The sequence below is a fragment of the Engystomops pustulosus genome, chromosome 3, assembly GCF_040894005.1.
Source record: "Engystomops pustulosus chromosome 3, aEngPut4.maternal, whole genome shotgun sequence".
Classification (NCBI taxonomy): Eukaryota; Metazoa; Chordata; class Amphibia; order Anura; family Leptodactylidae; genus Engystomops; species Engystomops pustulosus.
This window is the reverse complement of record NC_092413.1, coordinates 68,404,960-68,428,039: the sequence shown is the minus strand read 5'-3', so window position 1 is coordinate 68,428,039 and position 23,080 is coordinate 68,404,960. Positions and strand designations below refer to the sequence as shown.

The following is a 23,080-nucleotide window of genomic DNA, read 5'->3' as shown; positions in this document are numbered from 1 at the left end:
AATGTCTGTGTCAGGATTCGGGATGTGTGAATCCACTGGACCACCATGGGAGGTGCTACTAGCCGACACCTGGGACCGGAGTCTAATTGGCAGCTGGTTTTCACCAGAGTCCCCCAGCAAAGCGGGTTGGACTTGCTGCGGCAGGGTACCACCAGGTAATTTCACCGGTGCAACTTGCCCGCACTGGCAGCCGAATTCGAGGTACCTTAGCAGGAGACAGTCTTGTGGTCAGGTCCAGGTACAAGGTCAGGGCAAGCATTGGAGATGCAATGTCAAGTCCAGTCTGGGGTCAGCAACGGGAGGTCCAATGGGAACACAGGCACACTGGACAAGGAAATTCAGGAGCAGGAACGCACGGGAGCATGAACGTAGGATACACAGGAACGCAGGATAATCGTTAGGGAGCTTTTTCTAAGGATGTGAGGCACAAAGACACAGGAAGGGGCTGGAATTTAAGCAATATGGCTGGCCACGACCCGGGTGACAATCTGCTTTATGTTGGGATGGTATATTATGCATCCTCTCATTTTTCTAGGATGTTATGAGGATTAGAACTTCAGGTGCGATTTTTCTAATTTTAATGAAAATCGCCAAAACTCACATTTTGAGGGGCAACTCAGCTTTTAAGTGACTTTGAAAGGCCTAAATAATAGTACCCCATAAATTAACCCACTATATAAAATACACCCCTAAACGTTTGTAAAAAAAACTTCTATTAAGTCTATTAACCCTTTAAGTGTTTCACATGGGTTAAAACAAAATGGAAGTGCGATTTAGAAACGTTTGAAATTTTTTGGAAAATACATTCATTTAGGGCCAAAAATGACACTTTCATAATGAATAAAATGAAATGCTCTGCATAGTTTCTCCCAGGTTTACTGATATACCATAAGTGGTGGTAAATTGCTTTATGGGCACACGGCCAAAAGCAGTGCTATTCGGAGCAATTTGTATTGTCACAATGTACAGGCTATAAAATTTAAACTGTTTGGTAATAAAGGGGATTTGGGGATTGGGTATTTACTCAGTTCCTATAGGTTTCAGTGGTTTTATACAACCCTCGCAGATACTTGTATATAAAAATAGTTTACCAATAACATACATGTGACAAAGTAACTATATAAATTACAATACAAAACACATAAAGAACACAACTACATACAAACCCCCTTTCCTGACCCCCAGTAATGTGTATGTATATACAATATATTCAAACACTACAGCAGCTCCTAGATATATCCTGAAGGCTGCATACTTAAGGGGGCTGGAAGGCTGCCTACTACTTCAAGGGGGCTGGCAGGCTGTATACTTAAGGGGGCTGGCAGCTGCATACTTAAGGGGACTGGCAGGCTGCATACTTAAGGGGGCTGGCAGGCTGTATACTTCAAGGGGGCTGGCAGGCTGTATACTTCAAGGGGGCTGGCAGGCTGTATACTTCAAGGGGGCTGGCTGGCTGTATACTGGGAGGCTGTGACCAATGCATTTTCCACCCTCGGCTTATACTCGAGTCAATAGGTTTTCCTACTTTTTGGTGGTAAAATTAGGGGCCTCAGCTTATACTCAAGTAATGTAATGAATGAGGAGGAAAATCCCCATATACTGCCATACTGTCATCTGTAGTATGGCAGTATATGATAGGATCGATCAGACAACCTAGGGTTAAAGTACCCTAGGGAGTCTGAAAAATAGTAAAAATAAAAAGTTAAAAAAATTATAATTAAAAAACCTAAAAATTCAAATCACCCCCCTTTCCCTTGAACTGACATAAATATAAATAAACAGTAAAAATCATAAACACAGTAGGTATCGTTTGAAAATGCCCGATCTATCAAAATATATTAACGGTTTTTCAATGCGGTAAAAATGGGTAAAAACCCGTAACGGAAAATAGCGCCCAAAGTCGAAAATGGCACTTTTTTGCCATTTTGAAAAATATAAAAAAATCTATAAAAAGTAATCAAAAGGTCGTACAGTCCTTAAAATTATATCATTGAAAATATTATCAAATGTCGCAAAAAATGACACCACCCACAGCTCCGTACACCAAAGTATAAAAAGTTATTAGCGCCAGAAGATGGCAAAATAAAAAAAAAAAATTTGTACAGGAGGTTTTAATTTTTGTAAATGTATGAAAACATTAACCCCTTCAGGACGCCGGGTTTTTCGGCTCATTTTTCGCTCTCCAACTTCAACAATCCATAACTTTTTCATTTTTACGTGTGCAGACCTGTGTGAGGGCTTATTTTGTGCGTAACAAATTTTACTTTCCTGTAATGTTATTTATTTTAACATGCCGTGTACTGCGAAGTTGAAAAAAATTCCAAATGTGGAAAAATTTCAAAACAAGAGGGTTATCCTCCTACAGACATCAATGTGTCCACCGGTATAGGAAACTCTATACCACAGTTTTGTTTTAACAACCGTACCTATAAAAAGTAGCACCAGGTGGCAGTAGAGTACTAAAAGGTATATATTTTATTAGACTTCAAAAGGAAATTTCTTTTGTAATACGTGGATTTTTACTTTGTTTAAAACATGCCAAACAATTGTACAATGAAAAGTTTAGGTGGGTACAGAATACATTTTTTAAAAAACATGAAAAAAGTTAAGAAATAAAGTGATGAGAGTTAAAAAAGTTATGCACTTGGCAGGGGGGGGGGGGAAAGAGGGGTTTCCATCTGGTGTTTGTATACTTAAATTTATTGCAACATTATATGCCCGGCCACAATATCGTTCCCTATTTGGATTACTATTGCACTTATACTTATTACCTAAGTGTTCACTATGGAATAGATATTCATTACCTTCTTTTGTATAGGGATAAATGGTGTGTGCCGGTCACCAGTGGAAGATTCCCTGCCCCTCGGGTACCTCGTGGAAAAATTTTTTAAAAAACGCATGTGCGTCACGTTCTTGTGGGCTCAGTTTTTTCGACTTTGAATGTGCACTCAAAATAACACCTCAGCTTTATTCTTTGGTTCGGTGCGATCGCGGTGATACCAAATTTATATAGGTTATATAGTGTTTTAATACATTTTCAAAAATTAAAAGAATGTGTACAAAAAAGAAAAAAAATGTTTTGACATCTTCTGACGCTAATAACTTTTTCATACGGAGATGTGTGAGGGGTCACTTTTTGCGAAATGAGGCGACGTTTTCATTGCTACCATTTTGAGGTCTGTGTGACCTTTTGATCATTTTTTATTTAATTTTTTATGTTATGTAAAAAGGTTTAAGTCGCATTTTGGACATTTGGACGCCATTTCCCGTCTCGGAGGTCACCGCCGCCCGTAACCGTTTTTATATTTTGATAGATCGGGCAATTTGGGACGCGGCGATACCTAATATGTTTGTGATGTTTACTGTTTATTATGTTTTATATCCGTTCTAGGGAAAGGGGGGTAATTTTTTTTAATTTTTTTTTCTTTTTTTTTTCACTATTTTTTAGACCATCTAGGGTACATTAACCCTAGATGGTCAGATCGCTCCTACCATATACTGCAATACTTCTGTATTGCAATATATGGCATTTTTGCAGCACATTCATTACAATGAGCCACTGGCTCATTGTAACGAAACTGCAGAAGCCATGTAGCCTCATGTCAAAAGAAGACCCGAGGCTACCATGGCAACCGTTCGCCGCCCCCCAATGACGTTCAGGGGCGCGGCGATCGCAATAAAGATGGCGGCGCCCGCGCGCCGCCGTTTTTTAAACGCCGCCGGCGACTTTGTATGAAGAGGACTCAGCCCGTGAGCCCTCTTCATACATCCCATATACCTCTGCGCCATAGAGCTATGGCGCAGAGCGTTAAGGGGTTAAAAAACCTATACAAATTTGGTATCAACGTCATTGTACCAACCCAAAGAATAAAGTCATTTGGGGCGCTCAGTGATAGACGTAATATCCAAGCCCACAAGAAAATGGCGCAAATGCGTTTTTCACCATTTTCACTGCATTTGGAATTTTTTTCCTGCTTCCAAGTACATGGCATGGAATATTTAATACCATCACTATGAAGTGCAATGTGTTACGCAAAAAACAAGCCATCACATAGCTCCTTACATGTAAAAATAAAAAAGTTATAGATTTTTGAAGGTGGGGAGTGAAAAATGGACATTAAAAAACCCGGTCCTTAGCCGGTTAAATTACATGAAATTCTGAACATAAATTTTAACTTAGGCTCTGTTCGCACCTTGTTTTGTAAAGTCCAGGAAGGCTCCCGGCTCTAATAATAATAAAAATAATAATCTTTATTTATATCAAATTCTGTAACACTTTACAGATTCATATACAGGAACCATGTACAAAAAAATCAAGACATTAAAGGAAGCCTACCATTTGATTTGATGTATGATGAACCAAACATACCTTGAGAATGCTGCAGCTACACTGATGCAGCATCATATCTTGGTTAATCCCTAGATTAAATGAAAAATCATTTATAACATTCAGGACCTTGGCAAAGGTGGGACAGCATGGCTGTCAAGATAAACACATTACACATGGGAGCTTGGAATTAAAAATGGCTGCTAAGTAAAGCATGTCTAAGCATGACTAGTCAAGCACTAATCAACCTGAGCTGGATCCCTCATACACAGCAGCTGGGGGATGGTACAGCAATTGGTTATTCTGTCTGGCAGGGAGAAAACTGCATTATCATTTCCTGCAGAGAGAAATTCTCCTTCTATGAGAAGCAGGAAAGCAAGCGCTGGAGCAGCCATAGAAGTGACAGAGCTGCATTATTATAATGTTATATCAGCAGAACCACTCAGCCCAGGGATTAACCATGATATGATCCTGTATCAGTGTAGCTAAAGGTATGTTTGCTTCATAATACACTAAATCAAATGATAGGTTTCCTTTAAAGAGTGCGGTATGTAGAGCGAGTACCCTGCACTACCCCTTGAGGATGCTCTCCTTCATGCGTGCTTCTCCAATATGGAGCCTGGGCTGCACTCAGGTGGTGCTCTGCTTGCAGATATAACGTGAAAGATATAATACATTTTTAAAGAAAATATGAAGCGGCACTCACCAAATACGTGCAGAAGTTTTATTGGAACCAACAGAGTGATGACATGGACAGGTTGCAGACCGCGGCAAGCGACGGGCCGTTTTGCGCCTGTGTGGCGCTTTCTCAAGCCTACAAAGGCATGTCTCTGGGGATGCCCTTTTAAACACGACTTCCGGTGACATGCCGTGTATCGCACGGTACAGCACTTCCGGGAGCCGTGAGAGTGTACACACCCCCAGTGATGTGCATATTGCTATGGCAACACAACAACAAATACACATTAAAAGAACAGTGATCAAGGGGATGCCAGCATAACTCCGAGATCGCGGTAATTATGCTTTTAATTCTCTAATAGTAGTTTCTACGTGATAAAGAGAAGTCTAGATCGATTGAGGCACAATCTATAAACGGATATAAAATGATATTATGCCTTATTTTTTGTTTTTATTGTCCTCACATAATTGTACAATAGGGCAAATCGCCTTTTTTGCAATGTCTTGAAGTAGAAATACAAGTAAATAGTGAAAATAGACAGATGGAGCGATCTCGGTAGTAAGTTGGCAATCCCAGGAGAAATATATACCAGATGCTGGCACACAGATATATACATGTACAGGACATTGTATTTCTTTTTCTTTTTTTCATTTTTTCTATTTTTTGTCCACAGAAACGGATGCATCGGGGAGTGAATAACTAAGTAATCATATATACAAATATACTGCAGCTTGTATATGGAACATTATCGTCATATTACACTTATTACTCCCCCTATTCTTTTGGTGATCATCCTGAGACTATGCAGGCAAGGACACATATTTTTTGTGCCTTCTTCTATTATATTACACATTAGGAGTTACCCTATGGTCAATCTTTGCCTAAAAAAACACTTAGGTTATTCCTATCATTTAGGCCCAGTCTCCCCATGGCGTCAAATCGTATAATGTGCTTCGCCTCAGCGTAACAGTTCCCTCTCCCTGTTTCCTCCCCTTGGGTTCCTATCGACCTTCTCGAGACCAGCAAATTGAAGTACCTCCGGATTTCCTCCATGTTGTTCCCTTATATGCTCTATAATCCTAGGCCAACCATTGCCTGTCTCTATAGATCTACAGTGTTCCCTGAATCGTACAAACAAGTTCCGAATCGTCTTGCCTATATAGAAACGTCTGCATGGACACCAGAGAATGTACACTCCATGTGTCGTTCTACACGTGATAAACGAGTTGACTTTCCATGTGATGCCACCCAGGTCGATGTGTTTTGCCTGGCTATTGAACTTACAAAAATTGCAAGATCCACACCTGTAATTCCCATTGGGGATGCTACGTTCTAACCACGTTCTTTTTGGAGAGGAAAACTGACTACTGACTAAGTGGTTTCTAATGGTTTTGCTCCTCCTGAATGAGATAACCGGTCTATGCATTCTATACACAAAACAGCAAAAAAACTATTCCCCACATCCCCAAAATACCCCATTTTTTTTGCCAAAAGTACACAAGACACTCCAAAATCCCCCCGGTCGCCCCATTGTTGTTGGCATCGGATCACTCACCGAACCTATTTCACAATATCTTGATTGGCTCCTCAGGCCTGTTTTGAAGGGTATCCCTTCATATTTGATTCGATTTTTTGGAAGCCATACGAGTTATTGAATGGCGAGACACATTCCAGTTGGCCTCCATCGATGTGGAGAGCCTATATACTCGTATCCCACATACGGAAGGGGTGGAGAGTGTCCGTACGGTGTTAAAAAATGCCAAAAAAGAAGATAAATACATCAGGTTTGTTTGTGAAGGATTGCTCTTTGTACTTACGCATAACACTTTTATGTTCAACGATAAGTGGTACATCCAAAAGACCGGGACGGCCATGGGTACCCCCGTGGCATGCACATTCGCAAATATTTTCTTAGCCGTATTTGAGAGCAGATTCGTGTTTTCCTTAGATAACCCCTTTACGAAATTCATAAAAACCTATCTGAGATTTGTAGATGATGTGTTTTTGGTATGGGATGGCTCAGGAGACGAGTTTTCACAATTTGTGGACTATCTGAATACCGTTAACGATATGAATATGAGATTCACATCTGTATTCGGGGGAAAGAAATTGGATTTTTTAGATGTAAGAGTTAGTGTAGAAGGAGAGACCCTCATTACCACCACATTCAGAAAACCCACAGCTACCAACTCCCCGCGACAGTTTACCTTATAGCCAGTTTTTACAGATAAAGAGACTGAACAATACCGACAGCGGATTCAGAACACAGGCACACAACCTCAAGATGAGATTGTTGGAACGGGAATACCCCATGCAGGTTATTACTGAGGACAATGCCCCCCGAAAAATGAGAGATTTGCGTTCTCTTTTGGTTACAGCCCACATGGAGACGCAATTCGAACTGCTATTTATAAAAATTGGGACCTCTTAAAAGATGAGCCCCAATTAGCAGAAGTCACAATGCATAGACCGGTTATCTCATTCAGGAGGAGCAAAACCATTAGAAACCACTTAGTCAGTAGTCCGTTTTCCTCTCCAAAAAGAACGTGGTTAGAACGTAGCATCCCCAATGGGAATTACAGGTGTGGATCTTGCAACTTTTGTAAATTCAATAGCCAGGCAAAACACATCGACCTGGGTGGCATCACATGGAAAGTCAACTCGTTTGTCACGTGTAGAACTACACATGTAGTGTACATTCTCTGGTGTCTATGCAGACGTTTCTATATAGGCAAGCAATTCGGAACTTGTTTGTACGATTCAGGGAACACTGTAGATCTATAGAGACAGACAATGGTTGCCCTAGGATTATAGAGCATAAGGGAACAACATGGAGGTATTCCGGAGGTACTTCAATTTGCTGGTCTCGAGAAGGTTGATAGGAACCCAAGGGGGAGGGAACTGTTACGCCGAGAGGCGAAGCACATTATACGATTTGACACCATGGGGAGACTGGGCCTAAATTATAGAAATGACCTAAGTGTTTGACCAAAGGGTAACTCCTAATGTGTAATATAATAGAAGGCACAAAAAATATGTGTCCTTGCCTGCATAGTCTCAGGATGATCACCAAAAGAATAGGGGGAGTAATAAGTGTAATATGACGATAATGTTCCATATACAAGCTGCAGTATATATGATTACTTAGTTATTCACTCCCCGATGCATCCGTTTCTGTGGACAAAAAATGAAAAAAAAGAAAAAGAGATACAATGTCCTGTACATGTATATATCTGTGTGCCAGCATCTGGTATATATTTCTCCTGGGATTGCCAACTTACTACCGAGATCGCTCCATCTGTCTATTTTCACTATTTACTTGTATTTCTACTTCAAGACATTGCAAAAAAGGCGATTTGCCCTATTGTACAATTATGTGAGGACAATCAAAACAAAAAATAAGGCATAATATCATTTTATATCCGTTTATAGATTGTGCCTCAATCGATCTAGACTTCTCTTTATCACGTAGAAACTACCGCATAATTACCGCGATCTCGGAGTTATGCTGGCATCCCCTTGATCACTGTTCTTTTAATGTGTATTTGTTGTGGTGTTGCCATAGCAATATGCACGTCACTGGGGGTGTGTACGCTCTCACGGCTCCCGGAAGTGCTGTACCGTGCGATACACGGCCGGCACATCACCGTCGTGTTTAAAAGGGCATCCCCAGAGACATGCCTTTGTAGGCTTGAGAAAGCGCCACACAGGCGCAAAACGGCCCGTCGCTTGCCGCGGTCTGCAACCTGTCCATGTCATCACTCTGTTGGTTCCAATAAAACTTCTGCACGTATTTGGTGAGTGCCGCTTCATATTTTCTTTAAAAAAGTATTATATCTTCCTTTAAAGAGTAATAACAGTCATATGAAACAATCGGAATAAGGGTCCTGATTGCAAGAGTTTAAAGTTTATGAGGATGAGGGGCTTGTATAATGGTCAAGCCAGAGCTGGAATAAGAGCGACCATGAATCAGAGCCACAATTGGTGTTCTAGACGTTTCAATTATAAGAAATGGTTGTATTCTATAAATGATTTTAGGGTGCATCCAGCAACAGCAAGCAGCAGATTGAATAAATATACGTTGCAAAGGAGGGGTCTGAGTCCAGCACAACCACAAGCCTGCTGCCTCGGGGTAATAGTAACATCTTAAACAGAAATGGAGTATTCTGTGATGCACTCTCTTGGTTTTCTTGCTACAGGCGGTCCCCTACTTAAGGACACCCGACTTACAGATGACCCCTAGTTACAGACGGACCCCTCTGCTCACTGTGACCTCTGGTGAAGCTCTCTAGATGCTTTACTATAGTCCCAGACTGCAATTATCAGCTGTGAAGTGTCTACAATGAAGCTTTATTGATCATCCTTTGTCCCATTAACCCCTTAAGGACGCGGGGTATTTTCGTTCATTTCTCGCTCTCAATCTTTAAAAATCCATAACTTTTTCTTTTTTCCGTGTACAGAGCTGTGTGAGGGCTTATTTTGTGCATAACAAATTTTACTTTCCCGTGATGTTATTTATTATTCCATGCCATGTAGTGGGAAGCCGGAAAAAAATTCCAAATGTGGAAAAATTGAAAAAAAAAACATGTGTGCGTCACGTTCTTGTGGGCTCAGTTTTTACGACTTTCACTTTGCGCTCCAAATAACACCTCTACTTCATTCTTTGGTTCGGTACGATCGCGGTGATACCAAAATTATACCGGTTTTATTGCGTTTTAATACATTTTTAAAAATTAAACTAATGTGTACAAAAAAATTTGCCATATACTGAAGCTAACAACTTTTTCATACTTGGGTGCACAGAGCTGTGTTAATGTGTCATTTTTTGCGAAATGAGCCGACGTTTTCATTTTTACCATTTTGAGGACTGTACGCCATTTTAATCACCGCTGTCAATAACCGTTTTTATAATTTGATCGGGTATTTTTGGACGCGGCAGTACCCAATGTGTCTGTGATTTTTACTGTTTATTAGTTTTTTATATCAGTTCTAGGGAAAGGGGGGTGATTTCAACTTTATATATTTTATAATTTTTTTACAATTTGTACATTTTTTTTTTTCACTATTTCTTAGACTATCTAGGGTACATTAATCCTAGATTGTCAGATTGTTCCTACCATATACTGTAACACAACTGTATCGCAGTATATGCCATTTCTGCACACTATACATTTACAATGAGCCACTGTCTCATTGTAATGAATAAGCAGAAGCCATTCAGCCTCGGGTCAAACGAAGACCCGAGGCTACCATGGCAACCGATCGCCGCCCCTGATGGCGTTTGGGGGAGCGACGATCGGAGCTAAGATAGCGGCGCCATGCTTCCAGTGCCTGCGGCGACTTTGCCGGTGGCAAACAACAGGTTAACACCCGCGATTGGTGCAAGCACCAACCACGGGTATTATCGATGGGTCTTTGCTGCGATATACAGCAAAGCCCATCTCTGTATGAAGAGGGCTTAAAGGGGTTAAAGAAAAAATGTTGAAATTCTGATTGTCAGTGGGATAAAACATTTTTTTGTCTGGAACTACAACTATAAAATATACAGTTGACTACAAATTCAACTTAAGAACAAACCTATGGACACTATCTTGTATGTAACCCATGCACTGCCTGTATATCTTTCAGCGCACCTTCAGTGTCTCCTTCTCTGGATCCCTCTCTCTCTTATTATCACTGTCTGGGGTCCCTCAGGGCTCAATCTTAGGTCCCTCTATACTGCCCCCATTGGATAAACCATCAGCAGATTTGGTTTTCAGTATCATCTTTAATTCTTTCTCTGGAAGCAAACAAAAGTGGATTGGAAATTTAGAAATTTTAATTTTTGTATAATATTGTATTTATCCCTAAAACGTACACTTTCAGAAGTAATGTGAGGTAAATATACATCCCAAAAATTTTGACCTGCTTCTTCCGATTACGGAAATACCTGACATGTCGATGTCAACTGCTTTTTTGCCGCACACTAACGGAGTTAGTGCTATTGGGTTTTTGGCAGGCCAATTTGGCTACAGATGATTTGTGGTGTTTTGGGTTTTTGGCTGGCAAATTTGGCTGCAAATGTTTTGTGGTGCCACAGCAACTTGAAGGGCCCATAAAGTACCAGTACAAAATAAAACCCCTAAAAATGACACCATTTTGCAAACTACACCCCTAAATAAATTTATCTAGGGCTCCAGTGAGCATTTTAACCCCCAACATGCTGGCAAAAATTTTAGTAAATGGTGCAGAGTAAAAATTGCTATTTTTTCTCAATTATGCCATTTTAATGCCAAATATATTGTGCCCAACTCATGCCACTTTAGAAAAACAAAAATCATTCTGCAGGTTGTATGGCTATACCCCATATGTGCCAATAATAGACAGACAGGACACACAGCAGGGCAAGAAGTGAAGCAGCTAAATTTTGCTTATGGACCTCCATTTCCCCAAGTTTGAATTTAGAGTGCCATGTCATATTCGAATGTTATGAACATCTTTCTAGGGGTTATTACGAGTATGGCAATACCTTAAATGTGGCAATAGTCTGCAAGATGGAGACACGACAGGGCTCTGAAGAGAATGGCATTTGGAGTGCAGACATTTTACTTTTTGGGGGTTTTTTTGGCATCACGAAACATTTGTAGATGCCTTTAAGGATCAGTACAGTAGAAACTAGAGATGAGCGAGCATTAAAATGCTCGGGTACTCGTTACTCGAGCCGAACATTTCCTGATGCTCGAGTGCTCGTTTCGAGTAACGAGCCCCATTGAAATCAATGGGAGACCCGAGCATTTTTTAGTAAAATTAAAAACTGAACGAGCACTGTGAAAGAACACAGTGCAGAACAGATTGCAGATGTTCGGGAACATCTGCGATCTGTTCCGGAGACACGCGTGCAGAACGATGTTCTCTGCAATAGTATTTGAAGAACAATATGTGTGAAGAACAACTTGCAGATGTTTGGAAACATCTGCAAGTTGTTCTTCACACATATTGTTCTTCAAATACTATTGCGGAGAACACCATTCTGCAAGCGTGTCTCCGGGACATCTGCGATCTGCTCCGGAGACACGGTGTTCTCCGCAATAGTATTCGAAGAACAATATGTGTAGAGAACAACTTGCAGATGTTGTCAAACATCTGCAAGTTGTTCTTCACACATATTGTTCTTCAAATACTATTGCACCGTGCAAGCGTGTCTCCGGAACATCTGCGATCTGCTCCGGAGACACGCGTGCAGAACGGTGTTCTCCGCAATAGTATTTGTAGAACAATATGTGTGAAGAACAACTTGCAGATGTTTGACAACATCTGCAAGTTGTTCTCTACACATATTGTTCTTCGAATACTATTGCGGAGAACACCGTTCTGCACGCGTGTCTCCGGAACAGATCGCAGATGTTCGCGAACATCTGCAATCTATTCTGCACAGTGTTCTTTCACTGTGTTCTTCAATTAAATGATTAAATTAAATGTTTTAATTGTATTTTTTTACTGTTCTTTACTTTTTTTTTTAAAATTAAATACTCGTTATCGAGCAGGGCAAATACTCGTCCGAGCAACGAGCCGGTCCGAGTATGCTAATACTCGACCGAGCATTAAGCTCGGACGAGTATACTCGCTCATCACTAGTAGAAACCTATTTTAGAAACTAAACCTACACATGAATCGATCGGTGTAGTGAGCATTTTAACCCCACAGGTGGGCCCCAAGAATTATGCATAATGGATAGTGCATAGTACAAAATCTCCATTGTCATCTTGTGCCCAGCTCCTGCCACAGTAGTCAAACACCCCAAAATTCGATGGGGTTCTCCTGGTTACCCCAATATCCTATATGTGGCAATAATCTACAGCGTTGGCACACGGCAGGCTCAGAAGGGAAGATGCAGCATGGAGAGTACATCAGGGAGGTGTGATATCTTTTGGAGCACACCCTGCACCTTTTTATGATTCTATCCCTTGCTGGCAGTCTTGGTAACTTTTCTTGAGAAGTGCTGCCCTGGTACAATACGCGTGGCCTCGCTTACAGAAGTACTAGTAATCCCCTTTCTTTGTCTCCAAAAATCAACTGCTTGACTACCACCTCTTGAAATTCCAGGAAAGTTCCCCTCTGGCCTGCATATCGAAGTAGTACATAAGCATTAAACAGTGCTATCTGAATGATGTCCACGGCCAGCTTCTTGTATCACGCAATCGATTTCCACATGGCGTTATGTGGCTCCAACAAGTCAGCCCTCCCATGTACCTATTGCAGTCCAAAATCCTGTCAGGCTTGGGGGTTTCAGTACTTGTACCTCACACAGGGGCATGGGTGCTGGTGTGCCCATGTATTATTTTTAATATAAGGATGTTTCTCTTATTAGTATAAATTCCAACAAAGAAAACTCCAGCATCCTAAACAATGAAAAAAAGTTAAACTATTTTTCTAAATAACATTTTTAATTAAAACATATACAAAACTTCACATAGGTGTGACACGTTTTGGACTAATGCAGTCCTTAGTCGTAGCATAAAATAGTGACATATACAGAGTTTTAAATTAAAGTAATTCCGGTTTCAAATAATGACGTAATGTTGTTTAGACAAATTCTAAAACCGTAGCATGGTATTTTTGGTGTTATAGCATTAAACAGGAGTATACAGAAAATTGTCAATATAAATATAGAAGATCATTTTTGTAGTTCATGCCCTGCAGACATTGTGTTTATAAAGCTAACATCCAGTAGGCTTAAAGTGTAACCATCATTCTGAGCAAAAAATAAAATACATAATTCTGCTCCAGGTGTCCCTGGGAATCATTCCTCAAAGTATTTTCCCTCTCGGTCCTCATTTAGTACCTTTAATGGCCTATAGCAACCAGGGTTTCCAGCTCTCAAAAAACTACAATCAGCAAGATGGAGGGGCGGGACCTGCCTCCTGTCACCTCATCACAAGCGCCTGCTGCTGACCAATGTCACCAGAGCTATCTATCTATCTCTCATATCTATCGATATATTCTTTATTTATATAGCGCCATCATATTCTGTAGCGCTTTACAAATCATAGGGGACAAATACAAATATAATAAAATAAAACATGACAGCACAAACATTCGTATGGAACAAGAGGAGTGAGGTCCCTGCTCGCAAGAGCTTACAGTTTATGAGGAGGAGTGGGGAGACACAAGAGGTAAAAGAATATATAATGGTCAAGCCATTCTTCTTAAGGGAATAGAACAAAATATAATAAATGGGATTGCTGTCGCTTGAACCAATCATCATCCGTCATCTTATATACAAGGTCCAGGGTGAATGGGACCGCAGAGAAGTCTGGTGCCTGCTGGTTGCTGGATAACAGATGGGAGGAGGACAAAGGACGGGTTAGTAGAAGAGTTAAAACTTCATGCAGTTAATGAGTGTTATAGGCTTGCCTAAAGAAATGGGTTTTAAGAGCATGTTTGAAACTTTGGAGGTTAGGTATTAGTCTGATAGTCCGGGGCAGAGCATTCGATAGAATGGGTGCAGCTCTAGAGAAGTCTTGGAGACGCGAATGGGAGGTCCGCACTAGGGTAGAGGTTAATCTAAGATCACTGGCGGATGTAAGAGCACGAATTGGGCGATAGACTGAGATAAGAGAGGAGGGGGGTTCAGCATTATACAGAGCTTTGTGGATGAGGGTTATTATTTTAAACTGTATTCAAAAGGAGACTGGCAGCCAGTGCAGCGACTGGCATGAACTGGAGGCATCCGTGTAGCGTTTAGTCTGAAAGACGAGCCTGGCTGCTATTTATCTCCTATCTATCTATCTATCTATCTATCTAAAAAATAGAAGATCCAGAGCAGCACAGCTAGCGGTGGGTGCAGAAGCCGGTGATCCCTTGGCCAGGGTCTCCAATATAGGTTCAGTGAAGAGGCAGCACTCCTTGTAGTGGTGAAAGGGTGAAGCTTTATTCCATAAAAAGCGATGTTTCGGTGTATTGTTACACCTTTATCAAGCATAGTGTGAGTAACAAACAGCCAACTATTTAAGGACCAACAGACCTGCTGATTGGTCAATGGTAAGTGACAGTAATTCAGTGTACATCATACAGAAAAGTGACAAACATGTTCCATATTATCCATGTTTGTGACAAACATTATCCATATACATGTTATAAAGTGACCAGTAGTGCCAATATATTATTATGAAGTGTGCCATCATAAAGTGTCATAAAGTGACATAGTGCAAAAGTAAACACAGTAAAACACGCCCATATCTACAGAGTTCAAGACATATATTGAAAACCCCCATCAGATGGACCGTTTTTCCCACGTCTCCCATTCAAATTCAATTGGCCTGGCATAACCCTCTAACAACTCCCCAGACCTTCATCCACGACTCTGAGGTGGGATTGTCATCCCAATTGGCGATTACACGTTCGGGACAATGGTACTATATCCCCATCTTGCTTCAGGTCTGTCGTCAGATGGATCCTGCGGCACTAGGGAGGTACTTGGCACGAGTGAGTCCTCTGTACACTGTGGATGAACAATATGTGCTGATCCACATAACGTACGCTAAAAATAATGGTATTTTAATAATTACCTCTTGTCATATTGGTGTTGGTCTAATGAGAAGAGGGCTGCCCTTATCCAAGATGGCCACCATCAACTCAATACCTTCAATACACATGCACCATCCAAGCCGATTACCTCACTTCCGGTTTCCTGGAGGTCAAAGTATACACTTCCTGTTTGGCAATGAATATGGCATGATACAACAGGTGGCCAAGCTGAAACATTTTGTTTTTCATGAATGAGTAGGAGGAGACGTGGAGGAGGTCTACAAACCGATGGGCGTGTTTTACTGTGTTTACTTTTGCACTATGTCACTTTATGATGATGGCACACTTCATAATAATATATTGGCACTACTAGTCACTTTATAACATGTATATGAATAATGTTATTACTTGTTTGTCACTTTTCTGTATGATGTACACTGAATTACTGTCACTTACCATTGACCAATCAGCAGGTCTGTTGGTCCTTAAATAGTTGGCTGTTTGTTACTCACACTATGCTTGATAAAGGTGTAACAGTACACCGAAACGTCACTTTTTATGGAATAAAGCTTCACCCCTTTCACCACTACAAGGAGTGCTGCCTCTTCACTGAATCTATCTATCTATCTCATATCTATCTATCTATCTATCTATGTACCCATGTCTATCTGTCTACCTACCTAAGTAACACTCCAGCACAGCACATGACAGGACAGCTTGCAGACTTGGAGAGAGTCTCCTGCCATTTCCTGTGTGTGTGAGGTGATGGGGGGCTGCAGTTTCTGTCATTGTGGATTATTTGTTATACAGTATACAGGTGTAGGGGAAGCTGAGGAGAGATATGTGTTTAGGTGTTTGGTCACTATATTATTGAGGTCTTCTCCCTGCACATGGCTGAGTGCTGGGGCAGTGACACATGAGGTAACAGCTGTGTGCAGGGAGACATGAGGTGATCAGCTGATTGCAGGCGGAGTCTTTTTCTTGTTCCGTAGTCTTCTTTATGAAGACGGAATGTCCATAGTTACAGCTATCTGAGCAGTCACTGCTATCTAGGGGGAAGTCTGCAGAATACAAGAGGAAGGAGCAAGATTCGGGTAACTAATCCAATTGCAAAAGGGCTTAAAATTACCTGCCCTACAACATATCAAAAGTTTTTTGAAATTATGGTTACACTTTAACACATGCAAAGCTCTCTTCCAATCTCCTCCCCTTCGTGGCCGTGGAACTCTTTCTATGGGGATAACATGCCAGCTGGACATATACCCTTGATATACCTGCCTATAATGTTTTGATAAACCCGGTACATTCTTATTAACCCCTTACGACATTTGGCATAGTACTGCATCGCGGGAGGTGCGTTCCTGCAATTTGCAGTACTATTACGTCAAGCTTCTGGCATCGGCTCCTGAACGGAGCTGGCGCCAGAAGCTGTGATAGCAGGTATTAGAGGCAGGTGTCGGCTATAATATACAGCCGACACCCGCCTCTAACACCCGCGATCAGAGATTTCTCCGATCGTGGGTGTTAACCCCTAACACGATGCCGTTGCGCTGACCGCGGAGTGTTAGGGCATTTAAAGTGAATCGGACACCCCCCCCCCCGGTGCTTACCGGGGGGGGGGGGTCCGATGCTTAGAGTGTTACATTACACAGTGTAATACACCTGTATTACACTAAGTAAGGTGAAGAAGAGCTTGAACAAGCGATCAGTGGATCGCTTGTTCAACTAACCTGTAGAGGTAAATAAAAAAAAATAAAAACATTATTTAATTAATTATTTTTATTAAAAAATGTTTTTATTTAAAGTTAAAGTCCCCTTAACACAAATATTCCCTATACACATGCAATAAAGTTAAAAAAAACCCACAAAATCACCAAAAAAACACCACATATGTGGTATTGCCGCCTCTGTAACAAAAACATTATTGGACCCGCTCGGTGAACGCCGTAAAAACAAAACCCGAAAAACTCGCCAAAAATGTAAAATTTTCATAAAAGCTCTACACAAAAATGTTCTAAAAAGTGATGAAAAAAAGTTATGTGCGTCAAAATGGTACCACTGAAAAGAACAACTCAACATGTAAAAAATAAGCCCTAAACTAGCTCTGTCAACCAAAAAATATTAAAGTTGCGTCTCCGAAAAGATGGCAATGCAAAAACAAATGAGATTTCCTCTATATTAGTTTTTATCCAGTAAAATTGTAAAAATAAATGAAAAACTATATAAATGAGGTATCACCGTAATCGTAGTGACCTATAGAATAAAGATAATATAGTATTTTTAGTGTACGAACCCCAAAAAATACGAAAAGAAAGTAAACCTAAATTGACAATTTTCTTTTCACCCATACATTCAAGAGTTAATAAAATCTCGTCAATAAGCTAATGACACACTAAAATGAAGTATTTGTAAAGCGCATCTCATTTTGCAAAAAATAAGCCCTTATATGTCCAAATTGCCAAAAAAATGAAGATTGTATAGCCAATAAAAAGTGACTGCATAATTTTCTCTGTATGGCGCAGCTTCCCTTCGATGCCCTGGCGTGTGCACATACAGCAGGTTACAAACACATATGGGGTATTGTTATACGCGGGAGGGATTGGGTATCAAATTTTGTGGAGCGTCTTGGTATTTTATCCACTGAGAATTTGTACATTTTTTTAAAAAAATACATTAATTTAGCCAAAAAAAATTTTACTTTCAAAATTGCATCCGATTTTATTTTAACCCCTGTAAAACAATTAAAAGGTTAACAAACTTCATAAAAGTTGTTTTACGTACGTTGAGGGGTATAGTTTCTATACTCGGGTAATTTATGGGGTTTTACTTTTATTTAGGCCTCTCAAAGTGATTTGAAACCTGAGCAGCTCCCTCCATAGCAGGATTTTGCGTTTTTTATGAAAATGTGAAAAATCGCACCTAACGTTCAAAGGCCCATATCATCCTACAAAAATAAGAGTATGCATAAAAAACCATGTCCACATAAAGAAGACATTTAGTGAATGTTAGTTATTAAATATTTTTGCGCTTATGACTATGTATGGAAAAAGTAGAACATTTTGAAGTTTGAAAATCAAGAATTTTTCCAAATTTTCCCCAAATATCTGATTTTCTCATAAATAAATGCAAAACATACCACCAAAATTTTTCAAGAAGACAAGTTAGAGCCTATCCAAGGCTTAACTTGCTGATCAGTGGGGATCTTAGTGCTGAGACCCCCACAGATCGTGAATACAAGGGTTTCGACCGACCCCTCGACACGGCAGGCGGCCGTGCATGGACAGTAATGGGACATAATGGGCAAAAAAGTCTAAATCACAACACAAACCCCAAATATATATTATCACCGCGTCCGTAACAACCTGTAGAATAAAATTAAATCATTATTCAACCCTCCCAATGAACACCGTAAAAAAAAAACTGTTAAAAACTTTTACCTATATAATCCCACAAAAAATAAAGTGATTTAAAAAAACAATACTCCAGAATGATACTGTCTCAAAGTGCAAAAAAACAAGCCATCAATCAGCTCCATAGCAAAAATGGTAAAATTGTTATGCCTTTGCTTCTGTCCTCTCTCCGCCTGATATGGAGAAGCAGTTCCACTTGGAGGTCGATGTCTCCTCGGTAGGTGCCAGAGCTGTTCTCACCTCTCACTTGTGGGTTTTTCTCTAAAACCTTCTCTGCAGCTGAAAGGAATTATTCCATAGGAGATTGTGAACTTCAGGCTATTAACCCCTTAATGACCGCCGTATCGGCTTTTTACGGTGGTCATTAAGGGTACTTCTTCTGACGCGTATGCCTTTCTATGGCGGCGCGTCAGAAGAAGATTTTGGGACTACAGGTCCTGCAAGTGCCGGTGTCCGGCTGTGATCTTAAAGCCCAGACCCGGTACTAACACCCCGGATCGGAAAAACTCCGATCCCGGGTGTTTAACCCCTTACACGCTGAGGTCAAGCGTGACCGCGGCGTGCAAGTGTGTCCCACGTGGATCGGACCCCCCCCGGTGTGCTTACCGGGGGATCCGATCGGTACTGCTGCTGCCCCCGGGTCCGGCGACTGACCCGGGGCTTCCTGCTCCTCTACCCGCCGGGTTCTGCCTTCCTGGCAGGACCCGGCTGTAAGTAACTGAGCATGCGCAGCATGCTCAGTTACTTACACTATACACTGCAATACAAGTGTATTGCAGTGTAAAGGCTTGAGCAAACGATCGGGCGATCGTTTGTCCAAGCCAAGAAGTAGAAAATGTTAAAAAGTAACAAAAAAAATAGATGAAATCATTTTATTATATAATTAAATAAATAAATAAAAGCCCCATAATCTCCCCAGTTACATATGAAAAGCAAATAAAGTATCTAAAACACAAAAACACATACATATGTGGTAGTTACCGCATCCGTATCAATCTGTACAATAAATCTAAATCAACATTGAACCTGCTCAGTGAACGACATAAAAATAAAACTCGAAAAACTTCCCGTAATATACAATTTTTCATCAAACACCATCACAAAAAATGATCTAAAAAGTGATCAAAAACAGTTACGTTCCCTACTATGATACGACTGAAAAGAACAACTCTTTTTGCAAAAATTAAGCCCTCAACAAGGTCTGACAACAGAAAAATACAGAAGTTATGGCCTTAAAAATTTGTCAATAGTAAAAACAATGCGATATTCTCCAATATTGGTTTTGCTCAGGAAAATTGAGCAAAGATAAGAAAAACTATATAAATGAGGTATCACCGCAATTGTAGTGAACCAGAGAATAAAGATAAAATATTATTTTTATGTTACGGTGAGCGGGGGGGGAAAATTTGCCCTGGAATAGTGGCACTTTTATAGTGAGCTCGTCATCTGGTCTGCATATATGGACCACAAGAGCCTCCTGTACCTCCAAACTGCTCAGTGCCTCAACCCACGACAGGCTCGCTTGTCCCTCTTTATTGCACGTTTCAATTTCCTGATCCACTTCCATCCTATTGAAAAGAATGTCAAGGTTGATGCACTCTCTCTTGCCTACAATGTTATTGGGGAAGAATAGTCTCCGCGGCATGTCATTCCTCCTGAAAGACTGGTTCTTGCTTCTCCAGTGGATCTGCATCAGATTCCTCCCTGCAAGACTTATGTCCAACCTGCTTTTTGGGAAAAAGATATTGACTTGGGGACATAGCTCTCATGTGGCACCCTTAGGTCCAGCGCTCAGTAGCCCTCATTTCCCAGTTCTTTTGGTGGCCAGACCTGGTCAAAGATATGCAAGATTTTTTGGGTTCCTGTACCTCCTGCGCTTGAAATAATAAACCATCTTGTCTCAAACCTGCTGCTCTCCTATTGCCATTGCCGATACCCAGTTACCCATGGACTTATGTGCTGGGGGGATCCTGAGGGATGAAGTTATGGACCGGCGCTTCAGCAGTATTAGTTCACACAAAACAGTGTATTAACCGGAGAAGTTTCTTTATTAATAAAATTGCGACGCGTTTCTGCTCCGGACCGGTGCCTTCGTCAGGCATAATGTGACAGACAATGATAGGGCATTAAATACATTTCCATAGTACCGGGACTCTGGAAGTACGTGATCCTGGTCACATGATAGACAGGAGGTCAGTGTTCAATCCGGTACCATGAAAAAACATGCAACTAAAACAAATATTGTATAAATAAATAATTTACCTAAAAGTCGGATATCTATATAAGAACAGTACATATATATATATAAGAACAGTACATATATATATATAATATATATAAGAACAGTACATATATATATATATAAGAACAGTACATATATATATATAATATATATAAGAACAGTACATATATATATATATAAGAACAGTACATATATATATATATATATATATGTACTGTTCATATATATATGTACTGTTCATATATATATATATATATATATATATATATATATGTACTGTTCATATATATATATATATATATATATATATATATATATGTACTGTTCATATATATATATATATATATATGTACTGTTCTTATATATATATATATATATATATATATGTACTGTTCATATATATATATATATATATATATATATATATATATATATATATATATATATATATATATATATGAACAGTATATAAGAACAGTAAAAACACACATTATTACATTTGGTTAGATACCCATTGTGTATACAGAAAAGTGTCAGTATAAGAACATAGCGACTAAGAAGCTATGGGACAGTTTGCAGAAAATAGAAAGTATACCTATCATATCTGGAATGTGGGTAAACTCGCACGGCCAGACGCATCCTCAGATGCGTCCCGATCTGCTATGAGCTACGGATCGCAGAAGGGGACATACTGAGAAGAGCGTTTTCTTTCCAGAGATGTGCACACTGATTCTCAGCACCGTTTTCACCACAATGGAATCGCATTCAATTTAGAAAAGAAAGCTTTCAAAACTTCTAAAGGAGAACAAAGTGGAAGTCCTGACCAACAGCGCACCCGAGACTACAAAGAGAAAAGGTTGGTGAGACTTTAACCAAATGTCGTCTTTACTCAAAGACTTATGAAGATTTATGTAAGAAAGAACTTTTGCAGTCTAGACATTACGTTCTTGGAACTGTATCTACACAATGGCTTAAGCCCAAAGGGTTTAATGATAAACATCCCATCCGCATTTCCTGATGATTTAAAGTATACAGAGGATTGGGATAAGTGTCTCCATAATTGTTCAATGAGTTTGGTATCACTCTTTATTGCAAAAAGATCCCAAGAATGTAGGCTGTTGACCGATAGAATTGTGTCTATCAGGGAAAAACTCCAACAATTTAACAAACACCCTGATTTTCACAACATAAATAAGGGGATTCAAGGGAGACTACTTTCTTTAGAGAAAGAAATCTCTGAGAAAAAGATCAAAAAATTAAAGAATTGCCTAACTAGATCCTCGAGTAGGGAATCAGGTAATCATCACAACATTCAACCAAGCAGGAACCCAATCTCTAATGAAAATAGGACATTACCTAAGGATAGGGCACAAAAACATAAGGTCTATCAATCGTATCCCAGACATAAACATATAAACACGAATGAGCATACCTATAGCACGGACAACCAAAATGATTGACGATTTAAACGCTCACGTGCAGTTTGACAACGAGCAGGAGAAAGCAGCTTCTTTTGTGGAAGTTGTTGGTGTGGGTGGTGGGAAGCACATTCACCCAGTGGGCTGTAAAGGACATGTACTGGCCGTAATTACAGCTCTACACGTACTCACTGCCGTGCACCTTGGAAAAAACTGATAAGCTCAAGGACTGGCCCACCTTCTGTTGTACATAATGGTGAAGGGCTGGCAGTGCTTTATTGGAAAAAAATTGCGGGTTGGTTCGGCACAAGTCATTAGTTCTCTGAAAGGTGTCCACGACTTGGAAAGGGAGGGACTGCAGTACCAACAACTTGGACAAGAGCACCTTAGGATGGCTGGACGCATATAGTTGTCTATAGTTGCCAACGACTGCTGGCTCATGCCTAGCGAGGAGCAGGAGCATCTGGCCCGGGAGATGATGTTAAAGGCAAACAGCTC

General features: G+C 40.3%; 1 protein-coding gene across 1 annotated transcript in view; it reads left to right on the top strand.

Moving 5' to 3' along the window:
• The window catches only part of LOC140120487 (ribonuclease T2-like), a 292,997-nt gene that overhangs the window by 86,988 nt on the left and 182,929 nt on the right, over positions 1-23,080 (top strand). The window contains exon 4 of the mRNA XM_072139513.1: positions 21,880-22,020. Within this exon, the coding sequence (XP_071995614.1) occupies positions 21,880-22,020 (141 nt within the window). The remainder of the gene's footprint in view (positions 1-21,879; positions 22,021-23,080) is intronic.